General features: G+C 40.6%; 2 protein-coding genes across 3 annotated transcripts in view; one reads left to right on the plus strand and one right to left on the minus strand.

The window, feature by feature from the left end:
- On the minus strand, positions 1 to 10,899 carry spcs1 (signal peptidase complex subunit 1). 2 transcript variants are annotated; one of them, XM_048547751.1, is made up of 4 exons: positions 10,735 to 10,899; positions 2,117 to 2,176; positions 1,951 to 2,037; positions 1 to 194 (listed from the first exon to the last, which is right to left on the minus strand). In XM_048547751.1, the coding sequence occupies exons 1-4, from the start codon at positions 10,768 to 10,770 to the stop codon at positions 78 to 80; spliced, it is 300 nt and encodes a 99-aa protein (XP_048403708.1). In that variant the 5' UTR covers positions 10,771 to 10,899; the 3' UTR covers positions 1 to 77. The 2 variants fall into 2 exon arrangements, with proteins under 2 accessions (XP_048403708.1, XP_048403709.1); XM_048547752.2 differs by lacking the exon at positions 10,735 to 10,899 and adding an exon at positions 3,844 to 4,006.
- Positions 10,900 to 11,073: 174 nt separating this feature from the next.
- The window catches only part of glt8d1 (glycosyltransferase 8 domain containing 1), a 43,363-nt gene continuing 32,114 nt past the window's right edge, over positions 11,074 to 22,322 (plus strand). The window contains exon 1 of the mRNA XM_059649819.1: positions 11,074 to 11,146. The gene's annotated coding sequence lies outside the window, so the exon portion shown is untranslated. The remainder of the gene's footprint in view (positions 11,147 to 22,322) is intronic.

Here is a 22,322-nt window from a genome sequence, read left to right on the forward strand (position 1 = left end):
TTCTTTCTGATTCAGCAATATTTATTAAGTCATGAAATAAAAATCAGGATGTATGGCTGTATACAGGGTAATAGACATTATTTATGCTTTTTTGGCTTCTTGACACACTCAATTTGTTTTTTCTCCTCAGTCTGCACCTCTGGCTGCCAATTCAGTGGGTGGTTACGATACATAGGCCACGGTGGGAGGGTTAGCTGAAAAATGCAATAACATTACAGTTAAAGACAAGCTGTTATTGCAAGATTAAAACATTCAATTAGAATTGTTACAGTAATAATACAGAAAACACGCAACTAAACTTCCAAAATTAAGTTAAGGAATTTAACAAGGGCAGACAAGAGTACAATAGTGGTGGAACACAAACTAAAATTTTATAAACAATCTCAATCTGGACAACAGTCTCAGAATAAAAGAATTAGTGTATTAAGCTTTATGCGTGTTCAAAAATCTTAAAATCAGAAAGTTTCAAAATGTAAAAGGAGACAGTAACCAAACAGAAGCAAGTTTATTTTTCCTCAGCTTCAATTATACTTTCCTTAAAATAGCCAGTGCATTCAACAGGAATGCAAAATTAGTTTTTTTAAAAAAATATTTACATAACATTTCATTGAAAGTTTGCTCACTGACAGTTTTTCGTACTAGAAATAATTGTTACTTTCAGCAAAGAACTATAAAAAGTGTTAACACTATCAATATCCATGATTATAACTCCCATCTCAACTCTATGGAGTTATTAATTTTCATATTCATTTTTTACATGGATGGAGAAAGAAGTACTGCATGCAAGTTCCTACATTCATGTGCACGAAAGGACAGTGTTATAGCTAGAGCTGATTAAACAAAAAAGTAACTTGTCAGAGTAAGGTCATCGAGAACAGCAGATGGCAATAAGGGCTGAAGTTCACAAGAATGGAAAAATGCTCCTTGAACTCAGTAAGGACATTGAAAAGCTGAATGAACATTGCTATTTGCTACAAAACACAGTTTAGAAAAGTCACAATATAATGCTGAAATTTATAATCCAGCCACAGAAAATTCCCACTTGGAATACAACGTTCAGTTTTATTATGAAAAGCATGTTAAAACAAAGAAGAGTACACCACAAACATGCTAGGATGTTGACTGATATGAAGAAATGCAAAAGAATAAAATGTGAAAAATTTAGGGCTTTTTATTGAAAGATCAGAACAAGAGGAAATTATGGAGCACTTTGATAGATGAAGGATTTTCAGTAGATAATTTAGCAGTGCTTGCTATTTGCAACAAGGTCAAGAGACTGTGAAGTGTACAACTGGAGTTAATAACTGAAGCAGGGGCCATGTTAATATTTGCAAATAGGTTAAAAATGTTAATTTTTAAAAAATAGGCAAATGGAACTGGATGTGGACAGAAAAATACCAACCTGAATTGGATAATCCAAATGGCCTGTTTCCATGTTATTGATTCTAAAAATAACATATCTATCTGCTGCACTTTCCAAAAGTTGGTGTTTTGAAATAACCCCCTATTGCTACCCTAGCTGAAAGCTTTGTTAAAGCATAGAAGATAATTCTAATTGGAGATAATTTAGTTGAAACAAATAATTTGCATGTTGCTTTTACTGACATTAGTCAGGTAGCTAAATTATTCTAAAAAGACCCCGAATATGTGCCTAAAACAGTGTTGCCAATCAGATCATTATATTAAGTAACTGCAGATTGAAAGTACAGTCCAATTTTTTCTCATCTCGTAAGAGTTAGAAAATATGAAAGATGTTTGATTTCAGTTTTGTTTTTAAAATGAGTGCAGACAAAATTAACATTTTTGTTAGGTAAAATGAACACGAAAATCAAAATTGGATTTTTGCTTTGAGACAGACTAATTTGCTTATTTCATTATTGCACAAGATGTTAATATACAAGATGCACTGCAATTACAACAGGAAATCAAAAGGTTGTTTATATAACTTACCAAGCATGAAATTGCAAAACCTGCCAGCACAATGTAAACAGTCCATCCAAATTGTTCAATTATGTAACCGTAAATGAAGCCAATAATCTAGCAAAGAAAACAAATGTTGTAATTTAAAACTAGAAACCAAGTTGTCTTTAATTTAAGAAAACAAATAAATACTTACAGCAGATGCAACAATGACTCGTTGGAAAGTCTGTTCTGCTAGTTGTTGTCCCTTGTAGTCCTGCAAATAAAGAAAAATGAATTATGTAGTTTGAGAAAATTAACAAGTGCATTAAGCACTCTTATAAAGAAAAGAAATGCCACAGTTGAACATGCAATTTATTTTCTGACCGGCCATTAATTTTTACTATCTAGTTAGGGATCATTAACATTAAAACAGAAAAACCTAACACTGTTTTAAATGAAAGCTATGCTACGAGATTTCCCTTTTAAACAAACATTACTATATACAGAACAAATTAAACAAAGCAAATGAGACTAAGTTAACACTTGTCATCCATCCAGAATTACCTTCTCCTTTGCCAATTCTCAAGACTGTTACAAAGAATCTTTACATTTAATATTTAAGATTGTGGAGGGTAGGGGCAAAAAAAAATTGATTTATTTTAAAATTTGTGGACAATACCTAGCGTGCATATAGAGCATTGAAAAAGTCATGGTGGATGGCAGAGATTTTTAAGTAAAGTATCCTAGAAATCATATGATGAGCGATAACTGCTGCTTTGCTGAATATCCCCAATGGGGTTCTCCAAACTAGTGATTTGCTTGGATAACTTCAGGATTTTAATCTAATATCTTCAATTGGACGTGTGGGAAGGACAAAAAAAATCTGTGATAATGACTGCTCAGCTGATCTCTCCTATTTCTGATAAAAAAAATCCTTTTGTGGAGTTCAGGAATAATTTTGTTCTTCTCACAGGAATTGCAGGACTTCTCAATCTTGTATTTCCTGAGTAAGCTCTGTCTGCAGGGTCAACCATTTTACTCATGGTCCAGTTACTTTACCATATGTGCCAGAACATCAAAGCAACAGACTTCAGAACATTCTCTGCTTCTCCTTTTGTGTTCAAGGATAAATCACTGGCCCAAGTTTTTATTTAGAAAGCAATCTCTTCAAAGGAATAAGTATTTTTGTCTCCCCAGATTCATGAATACTGTATATTTGTATATCTGTTTTGCAGATTTTAGAGGGTTAAACATTTTTACTATATTATTGACTGTGTATGTTAACCAATTATTGTTTCTTCATTGATGTAGTTTCTATTTGGTAATGAGTCCGCCATTTCACTTTTGTAAAAAAAAAACAAACAACCGGAGAACTTTGCTTGTGCCATCTTCCCACCTGAAAAGGTCAAGAGTAATCCTGTGCTACCGTATTTAGCAGACCGATATCTGCATGTTGAATGAGGCAGCGAGAGATTCACCAGAGTCTTATTATAAATTTACAGATTCCACCTTTTCCCTCCTGAACCCAAGTAGAACCCAGCTTTAAAAATCAACTTTCGCAGACACGTTATGACACACCTCTGGAGCAGGGACTTGAACCCAGGCTTTATGCACCAGGGTGGGAACACTACCACCATACCAAAGAGCCCCACAAGTCCCGAACCCAGGTCTCTTTGCTCAGGAGGATGGGACAGCTACAGTGGGTATGACTAAGTTAAAACACTAAAAACCAAGGAAAGGCTTGAAACTAGTCAATTACTTTAAGTTTAGAGAATTTACACTTTATATCTTCTACCATGGGTTTCTGCAAAGAACAGACAGACAATCAGGAGCCAAGGAATTGTTTACAAGTGAAGCTGATTGGTTTTCAGCTGAGGTTAGAACTGGAAACAGATTAGAGAAAGACAGGAAGACATACAAATGTGTAGTTGTTCTCCCTACCGGAAGCTGCATGTTGTCTGTGTGTAAAGAAAAACACTTAACCCTTCGCCAGCAGTTGCTGTGAGCTCTGACTTCGGAATTGATAAATCAAAGCAGTTTTCCAAGTGACTCAGTTTCTCTGTACTTCTATTAAACCAGCAGTAGCACACAAAAACAACTGAACACCAAGGGCCTGGGTTCCCAAAGAAGGATCTTCTCAATACTGGAACAGGAAATCAAAAGACCACCAAACTGACCTTCCAGCTTTTTGTATTTCTGCCAATAAACTATTTTCACTATTTTTTCATGCATGACAAAAACAGATGGGAAGTTTATAAAGGGTTAGAGTTTTAGTTAGTATTGTTGTACACCAATGTGTATCAGTAGCTATAGTCTAATTACTGTTATGAATAATAATCCCTATTTAGTGTAAAAACCTGGTCTGTGCTTTCTATCAACCTTCGTCTGCAGGTCAGGTAAAATAGAGTACTGTGTGTACTTTCAAAACTTCAACATTTGGTATAACTCTGGGACAAGGGGCAGCTCAATTTATGACATGCTACCAAAGTGGGTTGTAACAGAATGCACAGCAAGGACACCATCTAGCATTAAAAAAAATTTACGAAATATTTCTGTACACTAACATCACAGAAGATTTACACAAATACTATTATCACAGGCAACCTTTTGTACACACCTGCTCTCACGACATTAAACATCACAATCAGAAATAATATGAATAGAATATAGATGTTTTTAATCAATCCACAGTAGCCTAGGGGCAGCAACACTACTACTGTGTACAAGAGGGTTAATAAATCGCTATTACTTGACAATAAATCAAACAACAACCTGGTTAAATATGGTAGACACACCTCAGGAAGCAAGTGGGACTTGAACCAGGATTTCTGGCAGAGACAGGGACCCCTGTGCCACAAAAATAATATAAAACAGGTAGTGACATTCATGTTCGCAGCTTAAAAATAGCACATGAAAATGGGTCAGAGATTCTGGTCAATTAACAACTATGGACATATGTTTATCTTTCTGTACACTTCTAATCCCAGGTACAGCAATGAAGCCTTTGAACAGCAGTCTATGAAGAAGACTGGCAAGTGAAATGATATATAGGGCACATCCCTTTAAATAATCACTTTTTAAAAATATCATTCAGTGGGATGCAAGTAGATGAAGAGGTAATTGGGTAAGAGATCAGGTGTGAGTAGTTAAGCCAATGGAGCCAGTCATTTGGGACAGGGTTGTGGTTAATGGGTTGGCTTCTACTATTAGTCACTCAGCTATGCCAGAGATTAAATATCTTAATATTTCTGAGGGAAACATCTGGGTAAGTAGTATTTAACTAGATCCAAGTCTCCAGCACTGAGATCAGTGTAAGAGACATTTACAGAGGGCTGCACATCAGAAGCTTAAACTTCCCATGGAATTATAGCAGCTGTGTACATCAGGATATTCTCCAAGTCCTGATGGACATCAGGACCCTAAGTTTAATGTTTCACTGCTTGCCATGTATGAAGATTGGCCTATGATTTCTGATGTCCAGTTATGGATTATACGTATAGCATTCTATTTCTCTTTCCAACAGTTCAGTCCACAGCATTTCCCATTCAGGCTGAGGCATGTTTGAACACTACGGCATTAGTACATAAACTAAAACAACATGCTAAGCAATAGACTTCTGATTTATCACAAACAAAAAAAAAGTGTTTAAACGATTATGTTCTTGAACTGTGTCTTTAATTTTGGTTGGAATGAAGGGATCATGTGACCTATTCTAAAGTCTTGAACAACAGACCTGGGTGATGCGGCTGTTAAACACTAACTGGGAGGCAGGAACGATGGTTAAAAAGGTGTTTATAGTTGAAGCTAATGACAGCAGTGTCTGTGTTTACCAGTGATAAGACTATTAATCTTCAATTTAGAAGGTGTTGAAAATACTGAGGTGTAAACAGTTATGCTTTAAATTCTGTCCATAAATTATTTGATTTTGTGGTTTTTAAATATGAATTGCCTATATATGAATCTGACATTTCAACATTACAGTACAGTACACATATACACAATGTAAACATAATTTGATAAGGTATTCTTAAATTTTACTTCAAAATGACTTTCAAACACTGTTACTTGAACTTATTTTAAATTCAAAGCCTCCTATGTTATCATTTTTGGCCTGTAGGTTCTCATTTCTTCAGAGAAAAATATGAACAAGCTGCCTGTTTACATGACTCCACAAACAATTTGTTTTTATTTTTATCAAACAGAAAGTCATTTTTCAACATGAAGCGAGTTTTCTGGAATTGGTGATACTTGATGTCAATTACCACCAAGAATTTTTAGAAACTGGCTAGATAGATTTCAGGCATGAGCAAAGAACATCCTAAGTCGGCTTTAGTCTCATTATTAGATGCAAAGAAAGCTATGTTGAGAGCAACATTAAAAGGTGCACAATAAGTACTATATCCTAAATGGACTAAAACAGGTGTTTTTCTTCCGCCACCATTCTCCATTCTTTTATGCTAGATTTGGAGATAAAGCTATGGCTTGTTTCCCCACTGACTCATTCTGGACAGTTTAGGTTGACTGCACTCCCAAACTAAATTATATTTTTATTATAGCATTTTGTATTAGAACACGGTGATAGTGAAGTCATCACATCATTCTAAAGAAATGAATGGCCTCTCAGCTAAAGAACATGCATGTTTATTGCCAACAGGCCTTTCCGTGGTGACAGTTTTAATCTTTTAGACTGATGGCCTGGACAGGGAGCAATCATTATATTAACAGGGAAAAAGACAGGATAGGTAAACCATTTCCATTAGTGGAAGTTTCAAACTTTCAAAGGGCAATCAACGCTAATTCAACTGCTAAATTTAAACCTAAGACAGACAAAGGAATATAGATCCCAAGACAGGCATTAGGAGTTAGGCCACAGATCAACGATCATATTTTTGAATAATTCAGCAGGCTCAAGGGAATGAATGGCCAATTGTTCCTATGTTCCTACTTAGAATTTATGGCACAGGTGCCAGAGTGCCCTGCCTTGGGCTGCACATTTGGACAATCAGTGCCAAGAAAACCAAAGTTACAGCTGAGGATGTACAAACTCTACTTTCCATCAATAATTCACTCTGGAGGTTGTCACCATTTTCCCAGCAAGCTGTCCCTTGACACAAATTAGCACCAGGAGTGACAAAGGCTGTAATTGTACTATCAAATTTGAGATGTCAAGTATAGACCAACAGCAAACTATCCAAAAATAAAAAAAATTTCATGTGTTATCAGTACCTCCTTACTCTAGTAAAGCGTGGACAACTTATGCAAGCCAAGAAGAAAGACTAAATAGCTACAACTTCGCTGTTTCAGATGAATACTTAACATCTTCTGACAAGACAGCACCAAATACAAAAGTAGACCAATGTGAAATTATCCCCAGCAATTAAAGCTCCATCAGATGAATCACATGAGCTGACTGGAAGAAGGCCACATTCCAAAAAACGCATCCTGTAGTGAGGTTGCTATTAACACCACAAAAAGGTCACCCAAGTCTGAGATACGGGGGGGGGTAAACACTATAGGCTGCGTTCTTGTGCCACTTCATTTTATACAAAATCGTGCTACAGAAATACTGGGCCTATGGGAAAGAGGGAATTTGGGGCAGACCACCAAAATAAAAAGAACTCATAAATCACTCAAAGGCCTAACACAAAAGAACAGCAGTTTGAATAAGTGTTTTTTCATATCTAAAAATGGAAATAAGAGTAAATTTAACACCTTATCTTGAAAAAAAGTTGTCAAGGTGACTTGATGCGGAGGTGGTAGCTCTGTTGTTAATGCTGAGGGTGACATCATCACCACCACCACCTTCAGGTGCAGTTGCAGTTGAAGGGTTAGGGCAAAAAAATAGTTAATCCAGAAATGGATGGTTGTGGTTCATTGTCTTCTGACTTGTTTCTTGTTGGTTGTCTTTTTAAGTCAGTCCCCCCCCCCCCACCAAGTTTATGCTGCTTAGCCCCTTTTCTTTTACGAAGAAGCTGTTCATAGGGTGCCAAGTAAGATCTTATTCCACGAACTGCTACCCTGCTGCGTTCTGTATTGTAATTGTTGTCCTTCAAATCATTGTAACCGTTTCTTAATTTCCCTCAGGGTAGAAGACAAAAAATAGAAGTGGAAAGTTCTTGTAGTGCTGCATTCTGGACTTCATGCGCTTCATCCCTACAGCAATAAGTTGTAGTAGATTAGCTGTAGAGAAATCCTCACAGTGGGACTCAAGCAGCTCTTCAACATCCTCACTCTCCACTTCTTCAAATCCAGTTTGCTTTGCAAGAGCAACACAATGTTCTTTGATGCTTGTTAGCTCCTCTGACAATTCAAAAAGGTTTTAAAATCTTGAAAAAAATCTGACAGCCAAACTGCATGCAAGCAGTCCTTCCTGACATCACCCCTGGCCTCTATGATAATGTCAATTGCATTCCAGATGTTAAAGCTCCTCCAAAATTGAAGAACTGTTCTTAACCGCCTCGGTGGCTGCAAAATCAGCCTGTTAAATGCATCACTTAAATAATAAGCTTTAAAAGCTGCTATTGCAACTTGGTCCACGGGTTGAAAGAAAGAGATTGTGTTTAGGGGTAGAAATAGCACTTTTTTTTTTCCAAAAAGCTCACCACTGGTGGGAGAATGGCTTGATGCATTATACAGGATGAGGAGAATCTTCAAATGCATTTTTTTTTCTCCCCTGCAATACTTTCTAAAAACATCTTCCAAAACATCAACAATACGGTCAGGAAAAATTTGCCCAATCATCCAACTGCTTTTGCTTCACCTAAAGTAGATGTCTAGTGTAGACTTCAGGTAACCTTTTGAAGGCTCACTGGTTGACAGAGCAGCACACCACCACAGACTTAAGCTTCAAGTCTCAACTGGCACTGGCACCCAGTCATACGATTCTTTGCCATCTCAAAGCCACAGCATGTGCTTCATTCATAAAGTGATAGGTTCCTGATGGCATTCGCTTCCGGCATAAACCTGTCTCATCCAAACCAAAAGTTTGATCGAAGTTATAGCCTTCTTCATCAATTAGTTTTTTAAAAAAAACTTTGGGAGGATGTGCCATCGCATGCGCCTTGTATACACTAGCGGCTTTGCCACATAACTTGACATTATGAAAAGCATGGCCGTTCTTAAAGCCAGCAAATCAGTCACTGCTAGCATTACAGGTAGGCACATCTGCAAAATTTTCAGCTTTGTTACATCTTCATAAATTGATAAGGCTTTCTCTTTTAAGGTGAAAAGGGTAGTCCAAAAACCATTTTTGTTTGATCTTCAGAACACACTCAGAAGCCACTCCATCTCAAGTTCCTTTCTCCATGACCTTAAAGATTTGCTAGCATTCAATTGTTCCAGCAATACGGCTCACTTTATTATCTTTTTTGTGTTGTCACTAAAGGTTCATCACCCACAATTTTATCACTAGGACATTTCTTGCTAACTTGTCACTTTGTCCTTATATTTTGTGGGTGATATGGCAGAATTTGCAAAAACAAGCAGAGTACTGTACCTCTCACAGAAAGCATAATAATCACATGATGCCAGTACACAGACTCTTTCGGCACCTACCCATTGCACAAGGCCAAAGCCTATGAAGTGATGTGATGTCAATGCACACTGATATATTAAAAAAAATCACATTTCAGCCAACACGTTTGTTTTCAAAATAACATTCCCCTACTTGTCAGTCACATTAGAGCCAATTCGTGTTGCTGCTACATGTATTAGAGAAGAACCCCCTGTACAAGGATGTTTACAAGCAGGTTATGAAGCGATCACACTGAACTTGAAACATTAACTGTTTTGTCAACAGATGCTGCCAGACCTGTGTTTCTCTAGCACCACTTTTTTTTTATTTCATACCTCTGGCGTCCACTGCATCTGGTTTTTAATCTAACTGCAAGCAATACCTCAGCTGACCAGGAACAGAGTTGATGCAAAGATGTCTTGCAGCTACCAGGATGGACACAAAAAAAACACAACAAAAATGACAAGATGGCAGAAACAGTGCCCTCCAAAGAAATATTGTGCTCCACCCAATGCCATCATCTGTTCCAGCTGCAGACAAGCACAACTGATGCTCAATCCTGCAAGTGACCTACAAAGCCATGGTCTCCAGAGAGTGACAGATTGCATCTTTAACCTATTTCTGTTTTTTTTTAAGCTCAACTGAAAATAAGGATTCTCCATATTAACCTCCTCACACCCTGCTTAATTTCAAGTTATCTGCACGTGTTGTTTCATTTTCCTCCATCAGCTTCCCTTTAAATGAAAGGCTGACAGTTATACACCCATTACAATCAGCAGACATCCCAAAGAAGTTTCCAAACTTTTCTAAAGTGTGGTCATTATTGCTCATGCATGAAACACAGCCACTCATGTTTCACACTTCAAACTCATCAAGAAGCAGTATGATAAAAGCCTAAAATAATCTGTTTTGTGATGTTAATGAGGACTGGGACTAACTCCCCAACCCTTCTTTAAATAATGCTTGAATAATGCTTTTACATCCACCTCAGAAAGCAGATGGGCTCTTGTCATAATGTCTCATTTAAAAGACAGCACCTCAAACAGTGGGGAACTCCCTCAGTGCCGCACTGGAGTGTCAACGTTGATGTCTGCGCCGAACTGAGAGACACTTAAACCCACAAGGGTTAGACACCAAGGACAGCCGTTTCTCAATAAATGGGAAGATACATAATGCAACCGAATCGATTTAAGAGACCTGATCTATCTCCAAGGAACAAACCAAAGACATGAGCTTCCGAACGGTAAGTATTAATGGTGCAGTATCGGAGAGGAGCCGCTCATTCCCCGAATATGCTTACACCCACTGTAACCACTTACCATGTGCGTAGGGAACGACTTTAGGTAGGACAGCATCTTCCAAACTCCAACCTGCCACCCCTATCCAACCGGAACCCTTAAACCCCACCGGGCCAGACCACTATTTGCAGAAGCTTCGGCCTTCCGCTTGAAAGAAACGCAATCACTTTTTCTAGGACCCCTCCCCTTAGCAACCAGCGGACCACCTCACAACTGCCGGTATACAAACGCAGAGTCAAGTAGCTTTTAAAAATATATAATTATCAACAACTCTTTGCAAATAATATATCCAGAGTGGTATTCTACCGTATGTTGCGCGCTTTTGTTTTTGAGACTAGAGGATTCAGGCAGTAAGTTAGGCACCCCCCGGTTCTCATGTTGAGTTGGCAGTTGGCTGCTTAAGTGAAACTTCGTGGATTCACAGTGATTATAGGTAAGATTTCTCAACAATAAATGTTTGTTGTTACAATTAGTTTTGTAAGGTTTCTAATTCTTTCTGCATTCTCGCTTTCCAATCTCACCAAATGGATCTTTCTTCCCTTGCCCTTTTCAATTCATTGTAAACGTGTGGAGATTCTTCCTGAAGGTATTCAGTATGTATATTTTCCTTGCAAAATAAAGGCAAATCTTTTGTTCAAAGTTGATTTTAAATATTTCTTGTGTCAGAAAGCTAGCGCCGTCACAGCAGACTGGTAAACTCACTTGTAACTACCACTAACAACTAAATTATTTACATCGAGCTTGCGGTTTGTCTCAAATGACGTCATACATGTAGGCTGCTGTCCACTGTATTGAGGATGTCCGCGATATACGTTATTTTGAGCTCACCTCGCTGACTTGTGGAAGAACTACACGTATAATTTCTCCACACTCACGTCGTGTTATTTTCGACGTAGCTCACCTTAGTATAGATGATTCGGAGGTGCCTGTGTTAGACTGTGGTGGACAAAGTCAGAAGTCACACGACACCAGGTTGCTCCTGAGATGCTGCTAGGCCTGCTGTGTTCATCCAGCTCCACACTTTGTTATCTTAACCAGGTTGTGGTCGATCCGGTTTATTTGGAATCACACAAGCTTTCGAAGCGCAGCCCCTTCGTCAGGTGCAGTGAGAAAGCAGGGTACACAGACAGAGTTTATAGGCAGAGAGATCAGAAGATCATACTGCACTTCTCTAGCTTCCACGCTAAACATATTAAAGAAGCCATCCGCTACTGATAGGCCGTGCACATGCGCTGGATCTGCTGACATGAGGAGGAATGCGATAGATACCTGAAGGTTTTGAAAGATGACCTCATAAGGATGGGATACAATGCTCAAATCATCGACATGCCACAATGAGAAACTGCAATGACCTCCTTGGATGACAGTCGCACTCGTCATCCAGAGGAGAGAAGCTACATCACGTTTTTCACAGCCTTTAACATGTCATCAGTGGCAATGAGCATCTCACTTAGATCTTCCCTACACCTCCACTTCTCACTTTCAAACACCTGCCAAACCTTAAGCAGACCATGGTTCACTGCAAACTACCCAGCCTTCAGGACAACATCAACCAAAACACCACAAAACCCTGCCATGGCAATCTCTGCAAGACATGTCAGATCACATCAATTTGGATACTACCATCACACATGGGAACACCACCCAACATGTTCTTGGCAAATACTCACATGACTCAGCCAATGTTGTCTAGCTCATACACTGCAGGTGAGGATGCCCCAAGGCATGGTACAGTGGTGAGACCATGTAGACACTATGATAATGAATGAATGGACACCACGCAACAATCACCAGGCAGGAATGTTCCCTCCCAGTTGGGGAATATTTCACTGCTCAAAGACATTTAGCCACCAACCTTTGAGTAAGCATCCTCCAAGGTGGATTCCGAGATACACATCAACACAGAATCGCTGAGCAGACACTGATAGCCAAATTTTATACCCATGAAGACAGCCTCAACCGTGATCTTGGGTTCATGTCACGCTACAGGTGACTCCACTGCAATTCTGTATCTGTAAAATCATCCCCACTTTCCTGTTTTGACAGCATGACCTTGGTATATTTGTGTGATCTCTCTATCTTAATTACTTTGCATAGTTTTGAATTACTTACTACACTCATACGGACACACACACACATACAAATCTGTTCAGTGAATAATTTCTTCAAAGATATTTGTTTATTTGCAGCAAGTTTCTATTTTGTTATAAAAACACACAATTGGTAGTCACAGTCAGTCAGAGCAGCATGTCATAAATTCCAGTTTTCGGAATAAAACCAGTCTGATTCCAGGTTAAAACATTGAGACAGATTCTGAACAACGCCTACATTTACAATTCAATGTCTGACCTGAGATGTCACCTTTTGTATATTCCTATGGTTCTGCCTGATTGTCGTGACAGCACAGTATTGACATTGACTTTATAAACACTTTATACACTGTCTAACACACTTGGTCACCTGTAGAGACTAATTATCTAACACCACTCACAGCAGTTGTATGATCTTTTGGTCGCTCTGCCCTTAATCTCTGTGTCTGCGTGACCTGTTCTCTAACTGAACCTGACAAAGGGGCAGTGTTCCTAAAGCTTGTGTGATTCCAAATAAATCTGTTGGACTATCACCTGGTGTCGTGTGACTTCTGACTTTGTCCACCTTAGTATAGAAAATGTACAACTCGTATTTGGTATCTAGGTTGCAGTCTTACCATCTGTTCCCAGAACGCTGTCTGATGCTTCTGTTGTGTTCTCTTGCATTGTTCATTGTGAGTAACCAATTTGAACTTTGTCAGAGCTGTTGTTGCGCTCCTTCAACAATGAGAGGAGCTGGTGTAGAGCTGGTGAAAGTGTCACTGGTGAGCAAAAGAAGTGCTGAAGGATTATGGTGTTGAGCTGGCAGTTGCTGACCCTCCAACTGCATCTCCATCCTCCACTTAATCTTCTCTTATCACTTACCTTAAAAATTATAAGTTAGAGTCGAATTTTTAAAAGCACTGTTTAAGTTTATGCATTTTTACAGCTAAAATGATTTTCTGATTGAGTCATTGCTTAAATACCACAAATGTATTTTCTGGAGAATAGCCAATGTTGTTCCCTTCCTAGAAGGGCAACTAGGATAATCTGGGAAATTACAGGATGATGAGCCTTATATCAGTGGTGGGGAATTTATTGGAGAAAATTCTTTGGCACAGGATTTAATTCCTGTTGGAAAAATACATACTTATTAGTAATAAGCAGCATGGCCTTTTACAGGGGAGTTTGTGTCTTACAAACTATTTGAGTTTTTTGAGGGAGTGGCAAAGATGGTTGAGGGAAGGATGATGGAGGTTATCTACATGGATTCTGGAAAGGCCTTTGTCAAGGTCCCTCATGGCAGGATGATAACAGAAGGTGACGTCACATGGTATCTGTGGTAAGCTGGTAAAATGGATAGAGAATTGACTTGAAGATAGAGAGGAAAGATGGAAAGTGGCTTTCTGACTCGAGGTCTTTGACCAGTGATGTTCCACAGCGCTCAGTGCTGGAATACCTGTTGTTTGTAATTTATATATATAAATGATTTAATTTATTATTGTCACGTACCAAAATACAGTGGAAAGTATTGTTTTGTGTTCTATTCAGGCAGATCATACCATACATTAGTACATCAGAGTAATAGAATAGAAAGCAGAATATAGTGTTAAAGCTACAGAGAACATGCATGACCTGGAGGTGCCAGTGGGGTGGACAAAGTCAGATGTCACACGACACCAGGTTATGGTCCAATGGGTTTATTTGAAATCACAAGCTTTCAGAATATAGCCCCTTCATCAGGTGAAATGAAAGAGAAGCACATAGAACACAGAATTTATGGACAGAGAGATCAAAAGGTCATACAAATGGTGTGCATGGAGTGTTGAATAATAAGTCCTGCCGCTGATCAAAAGATTCAGATGGTGTGAGTAAAGTGTCAACAGCTGAATAACAAGCAAAGGCATGACCTATAATCCAGTTAAATGAGGGGGAGAGATAATTACAATGCACTAAAAATAAGGTGGTGCTAGAGACAAAGGAAATGACTGGAATAACATGATAGGTATAAGAGTCACATTCCGAGGGTCTAACCAAGGTAATACAAACTAAGGTAGAGAGATCATAACAATTTATCAAAGTGATGGTGTCAAAACAGGACAGTAAGGAAGATTTTACAGATACAGAACAATGTGGTGGGGTCACATATAGCGCGACATGAACCCAAGATCATGGTTGAGGCCATCTTCATGGGTACACAACTTGGCAAACAGTTTCTGCTTGGCGATTCTGCATTGTTGTGTGTCTCGAAAGCTGCCTCGGAGGACGGTACCGGAAGATCATGCAGACACTATGATAACGAATGAATGGACACTGCACAACAATTGCCAGACAGGAATGTTTTCTCCCTGCCAGGGAACACGTCAGTGGTCAAGGACATTCTGCTTCCAATCTTCGGGTAAGCGTCCTCCAGAAGGGCTTTCGAGCAGCAGAAAATCTAGAATTCAGAGTCTTTAAAGATTGCATCGCAGAAAGACAGGATGGTTAAAAAGGCATTTAGCACGCTTGCCTTTGTTGCTCAATCCATTGAATAAAGGAGTTGGGACATTATATTGAGGTTGTACAGGACATTGGCAAAGCCTCTCCTGAACACTGTGTCCGCTTCTGGTCACCCAGTTATAGGAAGGATATTATCTAGCTGGAGAAAGTTCAGAAAGATTTATCAAAATGTTGCTGGCGATGGAAAGAGAAATTTATAAAATAATGAGAGGTATAGATAAGAGCTGGATGTGAGTTTGCTCGCTGAGCTGGAAGGTTAGTTTTCAGACGTTTTGTCATCATTCTAGGTAACATCATCAGTGAGCCTCCGACGAAGCGCTGGTGTTATGTCCCGCTTTCTAGTTATCTGGTTAGGTTTCCTTGGGTTGGTGATGTCATTTCCTGTTCTTTTTCTCAGGGGATGGTAGATTGATTTGGAGCCAATGTGTTTGTTGATGGAGTTCCGGTTGGAATGCCATGCTTCTAGGAATTCTCGTGCATGTCTCTGTTTGGCTTGTCCTAGGATGGATGTGTTGTCCCAATCAAAGTGGTGTCCTTCCTTATCTGTACGTAAGGATACGAGTGATAGTGGGTCATGTCGTTTTGTGGCTAGTTGATGATGTTCATGTATCCTGGTGGCTAGCTTTCTGCCAGTTTGTCCAATGTAGTGTTTGTCACAGTTCTTGCAAGGTATTTTGTAGATGACGTTTGTTTTATTTGTTGTCTGTATAGGGTCTTTTAAGTTCATTAGCTGCTGTTTTAGTGTGTTGGTGGGTTTGTGGACTACCCTGATGCCAAGAGGTCTGAGTAGTCTGGCAGTCATTTCGGAAATGTCTTTGATGTAGGGGAGAGTGGTTATGGTTTCTGAGCCCGTTTTGTCTGTTTGTTTGGGTTTATTGCTGAGGAATCGGCGGACTGTGTTCAGAGGGTACCCATTCTTTTTGAATACGCTGTATAGGTGATTTTCCTCTGCTCTGCGTAGTTCCTCTGTGCTGCAGTGTGTGGTGGCTCGTTGGAATAATGTCCTAATGCAGCTTCGCTTGTGGGTGTTGGGATGGTTGCTCCTGTAGTTCAGTATTTGGTCCGTATATGTTGTTTTCCTGTAGACGCTAGTTTGAAGTTCCCCAAACAGCAAGTTTGGAGCCAATCTACCATCCCCTGAGAAAAAGAACAGGAAATGACATCACCAACCCAAGGAAACCTAACCAGATAAATAGAAAGCGGGACATAACACCAGCGCTTCGTCGGAGGCTCACTGATGATGTTACCTAGAATGGTGACGAAACGTCTGAAAACTAACCTTCCAGCTCAGCGAGCAAACTCATATCCAGAACCTCAACCTGAGCTACAAATCTTCTCAAAACTCGATAGGTAAGAGCTAATGGTAGTTGTCTTTTCTCTAAGATGGGGAATTTCAAGACAAAGGGCACATTTTTAAAGTGAGGGCAGAAAGATTTAAAAAAGACACGAAGCGAATGTTTTACACAGAGGGTGGTTCACGGGTGGAATGAACTTTCTGAAGAAGTGGTGGATGCAGGTACAATTACAACATGTAAAAGACATTTGGATGGATTTATGAATAGGAAAGGTTTGGAGGGATATGGGCCAGGTCCAGACAGGTGGGACTAGTTTAGTTTGGGATTATGTTCAGCATGGACTGGTTAGACCATTGGGTTTGTTTCTGTGCTGTACGATTCTATCGATTATGACATATTGCTTCCCATTATGGGTTTTTGTATCAATTGGAAATTGATCTTAAGTGAAAATGCAGAACTGGTATGCAGAGATTGAGGATTGTAAGGAAGAAAGTATTGTACAAACCATAATCACTTGAATGAAAACTACGGACACAATATGCTGTAGCTGGAAAAAATTGCCAGGCTGGTGATGATGGCAATTTGGCATTACTAAAAAGTGTACAAAGCAAACTTTGGGACTGTGACAATACTTTAAGAGATATATTTTGTCCTTTTTTTATAAGGAGGCTATGAGCCTTAGGCGAGGAACTGTTTCCTCCAAGCTAATAAAGTAAACACCTTGTGAGGCCTTGGGTTTTTTTAAAAGTTGAAACAATAGAAGCAGCATTAATGAGTAGAGTCAGGCTCCCATAGAACCAGGGATTTAATTTAGCTTTTCACTAGTTGCTGGGATTTGAAGATGGATCTTAAAGTTGTTATTCCTCTCTGCTACAGCTAAAAGCAGGACTGTCTTGCCAGAATTGCATGTGAGACAGTCTGTTTTACAGAATTTGCCTTTGCTAAGAATATATTTATGGGATGTTACTATTTTGGAACAATTGCTGTTTAGAAGTCAAATAATCTTTTACTCTGTTAAGTTTTCCGATCAAGTTAGGTTATTCTAATTCTTCTTTCTTGTTTGTATTTTAATTGTAGAGTAAGAATAAAGTGTGTTTTGCTTAAAGCTGGGTGGTGTAATCAATTGAATTACATCTGGAACACAGCATCTTACACTTGCCTTGAAACAAGAAAAAGTTAGGGTCCAGGCTACCACCTTGATATATTTGAAGGGGGACTTGGTTTAGCACATGACAGATGTTTTAAAAGAACAGATTTGACATTCGTAACACTGAAACCAGACTGTTATTTCCTTTGGAACAGTTCAAATTCAGTTTTTCAAACTGATTAAAATTTTTCCCATGTTTTGTATATCTAGTACATTTAAATAAGGTCACCTCTCATTCTTTTAAATTCCAATGAGTGCAGTCCCAATTCACTCAGCCCTTCTCATAGGACAGTTCCTCCAAACATGGTATCAAATCTAGTGAACTTTCCTTGGACTACTTCTAATGCCAGGATATCTTTACTTAGATAAAGAGCCCAAGATTGTTCAGTATTTCAGTTGCAATCTGACCAATGCCTTGTATAATTTTAGCAAAATATTTGTATGTTTATAGGTTCACCATTTAATAATCCGTTCCTTTTGAAAAGAAGGCCAGCAACCCATCTGTCTTCCTTATTACCTGCCATGCTTGGATGCTAGCTTTTTGTGTTTCACGTATAAACACTCCAAAATCCCTCTATGCTTTAGTTTTTGTAGCCTCTCTCCGTTTATATATAATATTGAACTCCTTTATTCTTCCTGCCAAAGTGCAAACGTCATGTTTTCTCACATTATATTTTATCTCTGTTTCTGTCCACTTGTTTAACTTGTCTATATCTGTCTGCAGACTCTTTGAGTCACCCTCACCACTTGCCACCACACCTTTTGTTGTATTCTTGGCTATAATACAGTAAACTTGGCTATAATACAGTAATGTGGCACAATGTTGTAGTAGTAGTAATTGTTTAATTTTCCATTACCATTCATGATCAAATGTGGCAGGATCGTAGAGTTTTTATCTCATCCATTGATTGTGTGAGCATTTTGTCCTGTATGCTGTTTCTGCTGTTTAGCAGCTTCACCAGGCCAGCCATTCATTTTTTAAATAAAAGAGATAACAAAGTGTGGAGCTGGAAGAACACAGCAGGCCAAGCAGCATCTTAAGAGCACAAAAGCTGACGTTTCGGGCCTAGACCCTTCATCAGAAAAGGGGGAGGGAGAGAGGGTTCTGAAATAAATAGGGAGAGAGGGGGAGACGGATCGAAGATGAACAGAGGAGAAGATAGGTGGAGAGGAGACAGACAATTTAAAGGGGCAGGGATGAAGCCAGTAGAGGTGAGTATAGGTGGAGAGGCAGGGAGGGGATAGGTCAGTCCGGGGAGGACGGACAGGTCAAGGGGGCGGGATGAGGTTAGTAGGTAGGGAGTGGAGGTGCGGCTACAGGAGGGAGATGGGGATAGGTGAGAGGAAGAAAGGGTTAGGGAGGTGGGGACGAGCTGGGCTGGTTTTGGGATGCAGTGGGGGGAGGGGAGTCCCCGCCTCTCTAACCTGTTTTTTCTGTCACCTATCCCCTCCTCTGTCATCAAGCTGCACCTCCATTCCCTACCTACTAACCTCATCCCACCCCTTGACCTGTCCGTCCTCCCTGGACTGACCTATCCCCTCCCTACCTCCCCACCTATACTCACCTCGACTGGCTCCATCCCCACCCCTTTAACTTGTCTGTCTCCTCTCCACCTATCTTCTCCTTTGTCCATCTTCAATCTGCCTCTCCCTCTCTCCCTATTTATTTCAGAACCCTCTCCCCCTTCCCCCTTTTCTGATGAAGGGTCCAGGTCCGAAACATCAGCTTTTGTGCTCCTAAGATGCTGCTTGGCTTGCTGTGTTCATCCAGCTCCAGACTTTATTATCTCGGATTCTCCAGCATCTGCAGTTCCCATTATCTCTGATACATTTTTTAAATATGCATAATACTGCTCCTAGCATGCTATCGCCTGCCCAAAAACACACAAAAAATATTTAACACTTAGACTGGATTGTGGAAAGAGACACAACTAAGAATTCAGATGTGTTGAGTTAACATGCATCAAGCATCTGTACTATTTTGCTTTTGTGTTCTGGCCTGCACCTCCTCATTGAATCTAGCTTGGTAGGCAGATTGAGGAACATGTTCAATCTTGAGATTGTGTTAAATGTAAATCTGCTCATACCGCCAGTCATAACTGTGAATTATGGTGCTCAATTTTGAGCTCTAAGTTTGTTCTGAATCCATTTTATCATGTTAGGAGTGCTATATATCACAATGGAGATGATGTTCAGACTGAGGTTGAAATTTTCTTCACTTCTAAGGCACATGCTTTTCAATTTGCACTCACGTGGCGCTCGTTTTCTCTGTGTGTCTCTTTCGCTGTCCCTTGTTTTTTGTCCACTCCTTTTCTGTCCTTTACCTATTTTTTATAGTTTACTCTGTTAATGATGTGTTGTCTAAATGTGGGCAGTCAACATTCTTAACAGTATAACACAGTGTGGGGCTGGATGAACACAGCAGGCCAAGCAGCAAATTAGGAGCACAAAAGCTGACGTTACGGGCCTAGACCCTTCATCAGAAGAGGGGAATGGGGAGAGGATTCTGAAATAAATAGGGAAAGAGGGGGAGGCGGACTGAAGGTGGATAGAGGGGAAGATAGGAGGAGAGGAGAGTATAGGTGGGGAGGTAGGGAGGGGACAGGTCAGTCCGGGCAGGACAGACAGGCCAAGGGGGACAGGATGAGGTTAGTAGGTAGGAAATGGAGGTGTGGCTTGAGGTGGGAGAAGAGGATAGGTGAGAGGAAGAACCGGCTAGGCAGGCAAGGGCGAGGTGGGCTGGTTTTGGGATGCAGTGGGGAGAGGGGAGATTTTGAAGCTGGTGAAATCCAGGATGAGGCATTCCACTCCTGCACATGTCCTCCAGATGTCCTCGTTCTTCAATGACCGCAACTTCCCCCCAACAGTGGTCGAGAACGCTATACACTTTGTTAGCCAGGATTCAAACTGGTTTCAAGGAACTTTGTGTTTTATTGCCTAATTGTGCATTGAATCATATCCAGTCTGCAGGAAAGCTCATATGGAGTCAATATTGAATGGGAATGATTCATGTCGTAACATAACTATGTAGATTACAGACACCATAAGATAGTACAAGCAAGACGCAATGAGCACTGATTTAAAACATTCAAAAATAAAAATACATTTTAAATTTTCTGAAAAAAAGCTTTCCAAGCACTAAAAATATACAACAAATTTTGAGAAGATTTGTATCTCAGGTTGAGGTTCTGGATGTGAGTTTGCTCCCGGAGCGGGAAGGTTCGTTTTCAGATGTTTCATCACCTTGTTTTCTATTTGAAAAAATATATACTTTATTCATAAGATGTACAAAAAATAAAACATTTATACACCTACCCAGTCATGTAGGCCGCTCCGGGTTACCCGGGGGTACGTACACCAACTAAAGGAAAAAAAACAAACAAAGAAGAAAAAAAAACAAAGCAAAGAAAATACCCCGGCAGTCGTCACCCCGCACAATCCCAGTTGGCACCCTGACCAGTTGGGGAAGGCGCCAGCTGGGCCCAGTTACCAGATAGGGCCCTTTTTTCTATTCTGGACGAGGGGTTTCATACCGTGGTCTTTCCCCACCGCGCCCTGGCGGTGGCTGCCCCAAGCTTCAGCGCGTCCCTCAGCACGTAGTCCTGGACCTTGGAGTGCACCAGTCTGCAACATTCGGTCGGGGTCAGTTCTTTCAGCTGGCAGACCAGCAAGTTGCGGGCAGACCAAAGAGCGTCTTTCACCGCATTGATGGTCCTCCAGGCGTAGTTGATGTTGGTCTCAGTGTGCGTCCCGGGAAACAGCCCTTAGAGCACGGAGTCCCGCGTCACGGAGCTGCTCGGGACGAACCTCGACAAATACCACTGCATCCCCCTCCAGACCTACTGCGCATAGGCACACTCCAGAAGGAGGTGATCAACAGTCTCGTCCCCCCCGCAGCCACCTCGAGGGCAGTGTGCGGTGGCGCAGAGATTCCGGGCATGCATAAAGGATCTCACTGGCAGAGCCCCTCTCACCGCCAGCCAAGCAATGTTCTTGTGCTTGTTTGAAAGTTCTGGCGATGAGGCATTCTGCCAAACGACTTTGGCAGTCTGCGTGGGGAACCACACGACGGGATCCACCCTCTCCTTGTCCCAAAGGGTTTCGAAGATACTACATGCTGACCACTGCCTGACGGCCTTGTGGTCAAAGATGTCTCCTTTCAAAAATTTCTCCACAAAGGACAGGTAGTATGGAACGGTCCAACTACTCGGAGCGTTCCGCGGCAACGAGGCCAAGCCCATCCTTCACAACACTGGGGACAGGTAGAACCTCAGTAAGTAGTGACACTTGGTGTTTGCGTAGTGAGGATCTACGCACAGCTTGATGCAGCCGCACACAAAGGTAACCGTCAGGGCAAGGGTGGCGTTTGGTACGCCCTTTCCCCCATTTTCCAGGTCTTTGTACATGGTGTCCCCGCGGACCCGGTCCATCCTCGACCCCCAAATGAAGTGGAAGATGGCCCGGGTGACCGCAGCGACGCAGGTCCAGGGAATAGGCCAGGCCTGCGCCACATACAAGTGTACCGAAAGCCCCTCGCACCTGACAACCACGTTCTTACCCATGATGGAGAGGGACCGGAGCGTCCACCTGCCCAGCTTC

This window comes from Stegostoma tigrinum, chromosome 11 (genome assembly GCF_030684315.1).
Source record: "Stegostoma tigrinum isolate sSteTig4 chromosome 11, sSteTig4.hap1, whole genome shotgun sequence".
Classification (NCBI taxonomy): Eukaryota; Metazoa; Chordata; class Chondrichthyes; order Orectolobiformes; family Stegostomatidae; genus Stegostoma; species Stegostoma tigrinum.

Bases quoted from the DNA above. Each gene is read 5' to 3' on its own strand.
- spcs1 (XM_048547751.1), bottom strand. From the start codon at position 10,770: ATGCTGTCCTACCTAAAGTCGTTCCCTACGCACATG. The intron at 2,038-2,116 runs GTAAGTATTTAT...TTTCTTTGCTAG, and splicing joins GAGTCATTGTTGCATCTGCT to ATTATTGGCTTCATTTACGG. The intron at 195-1,950 runs GTAAGTTATATA...TGCATTTTTCAG, and splicing joins GTTTTGCAATTTCATGCTTG to CTAACCCTCCCACCGTGGCC.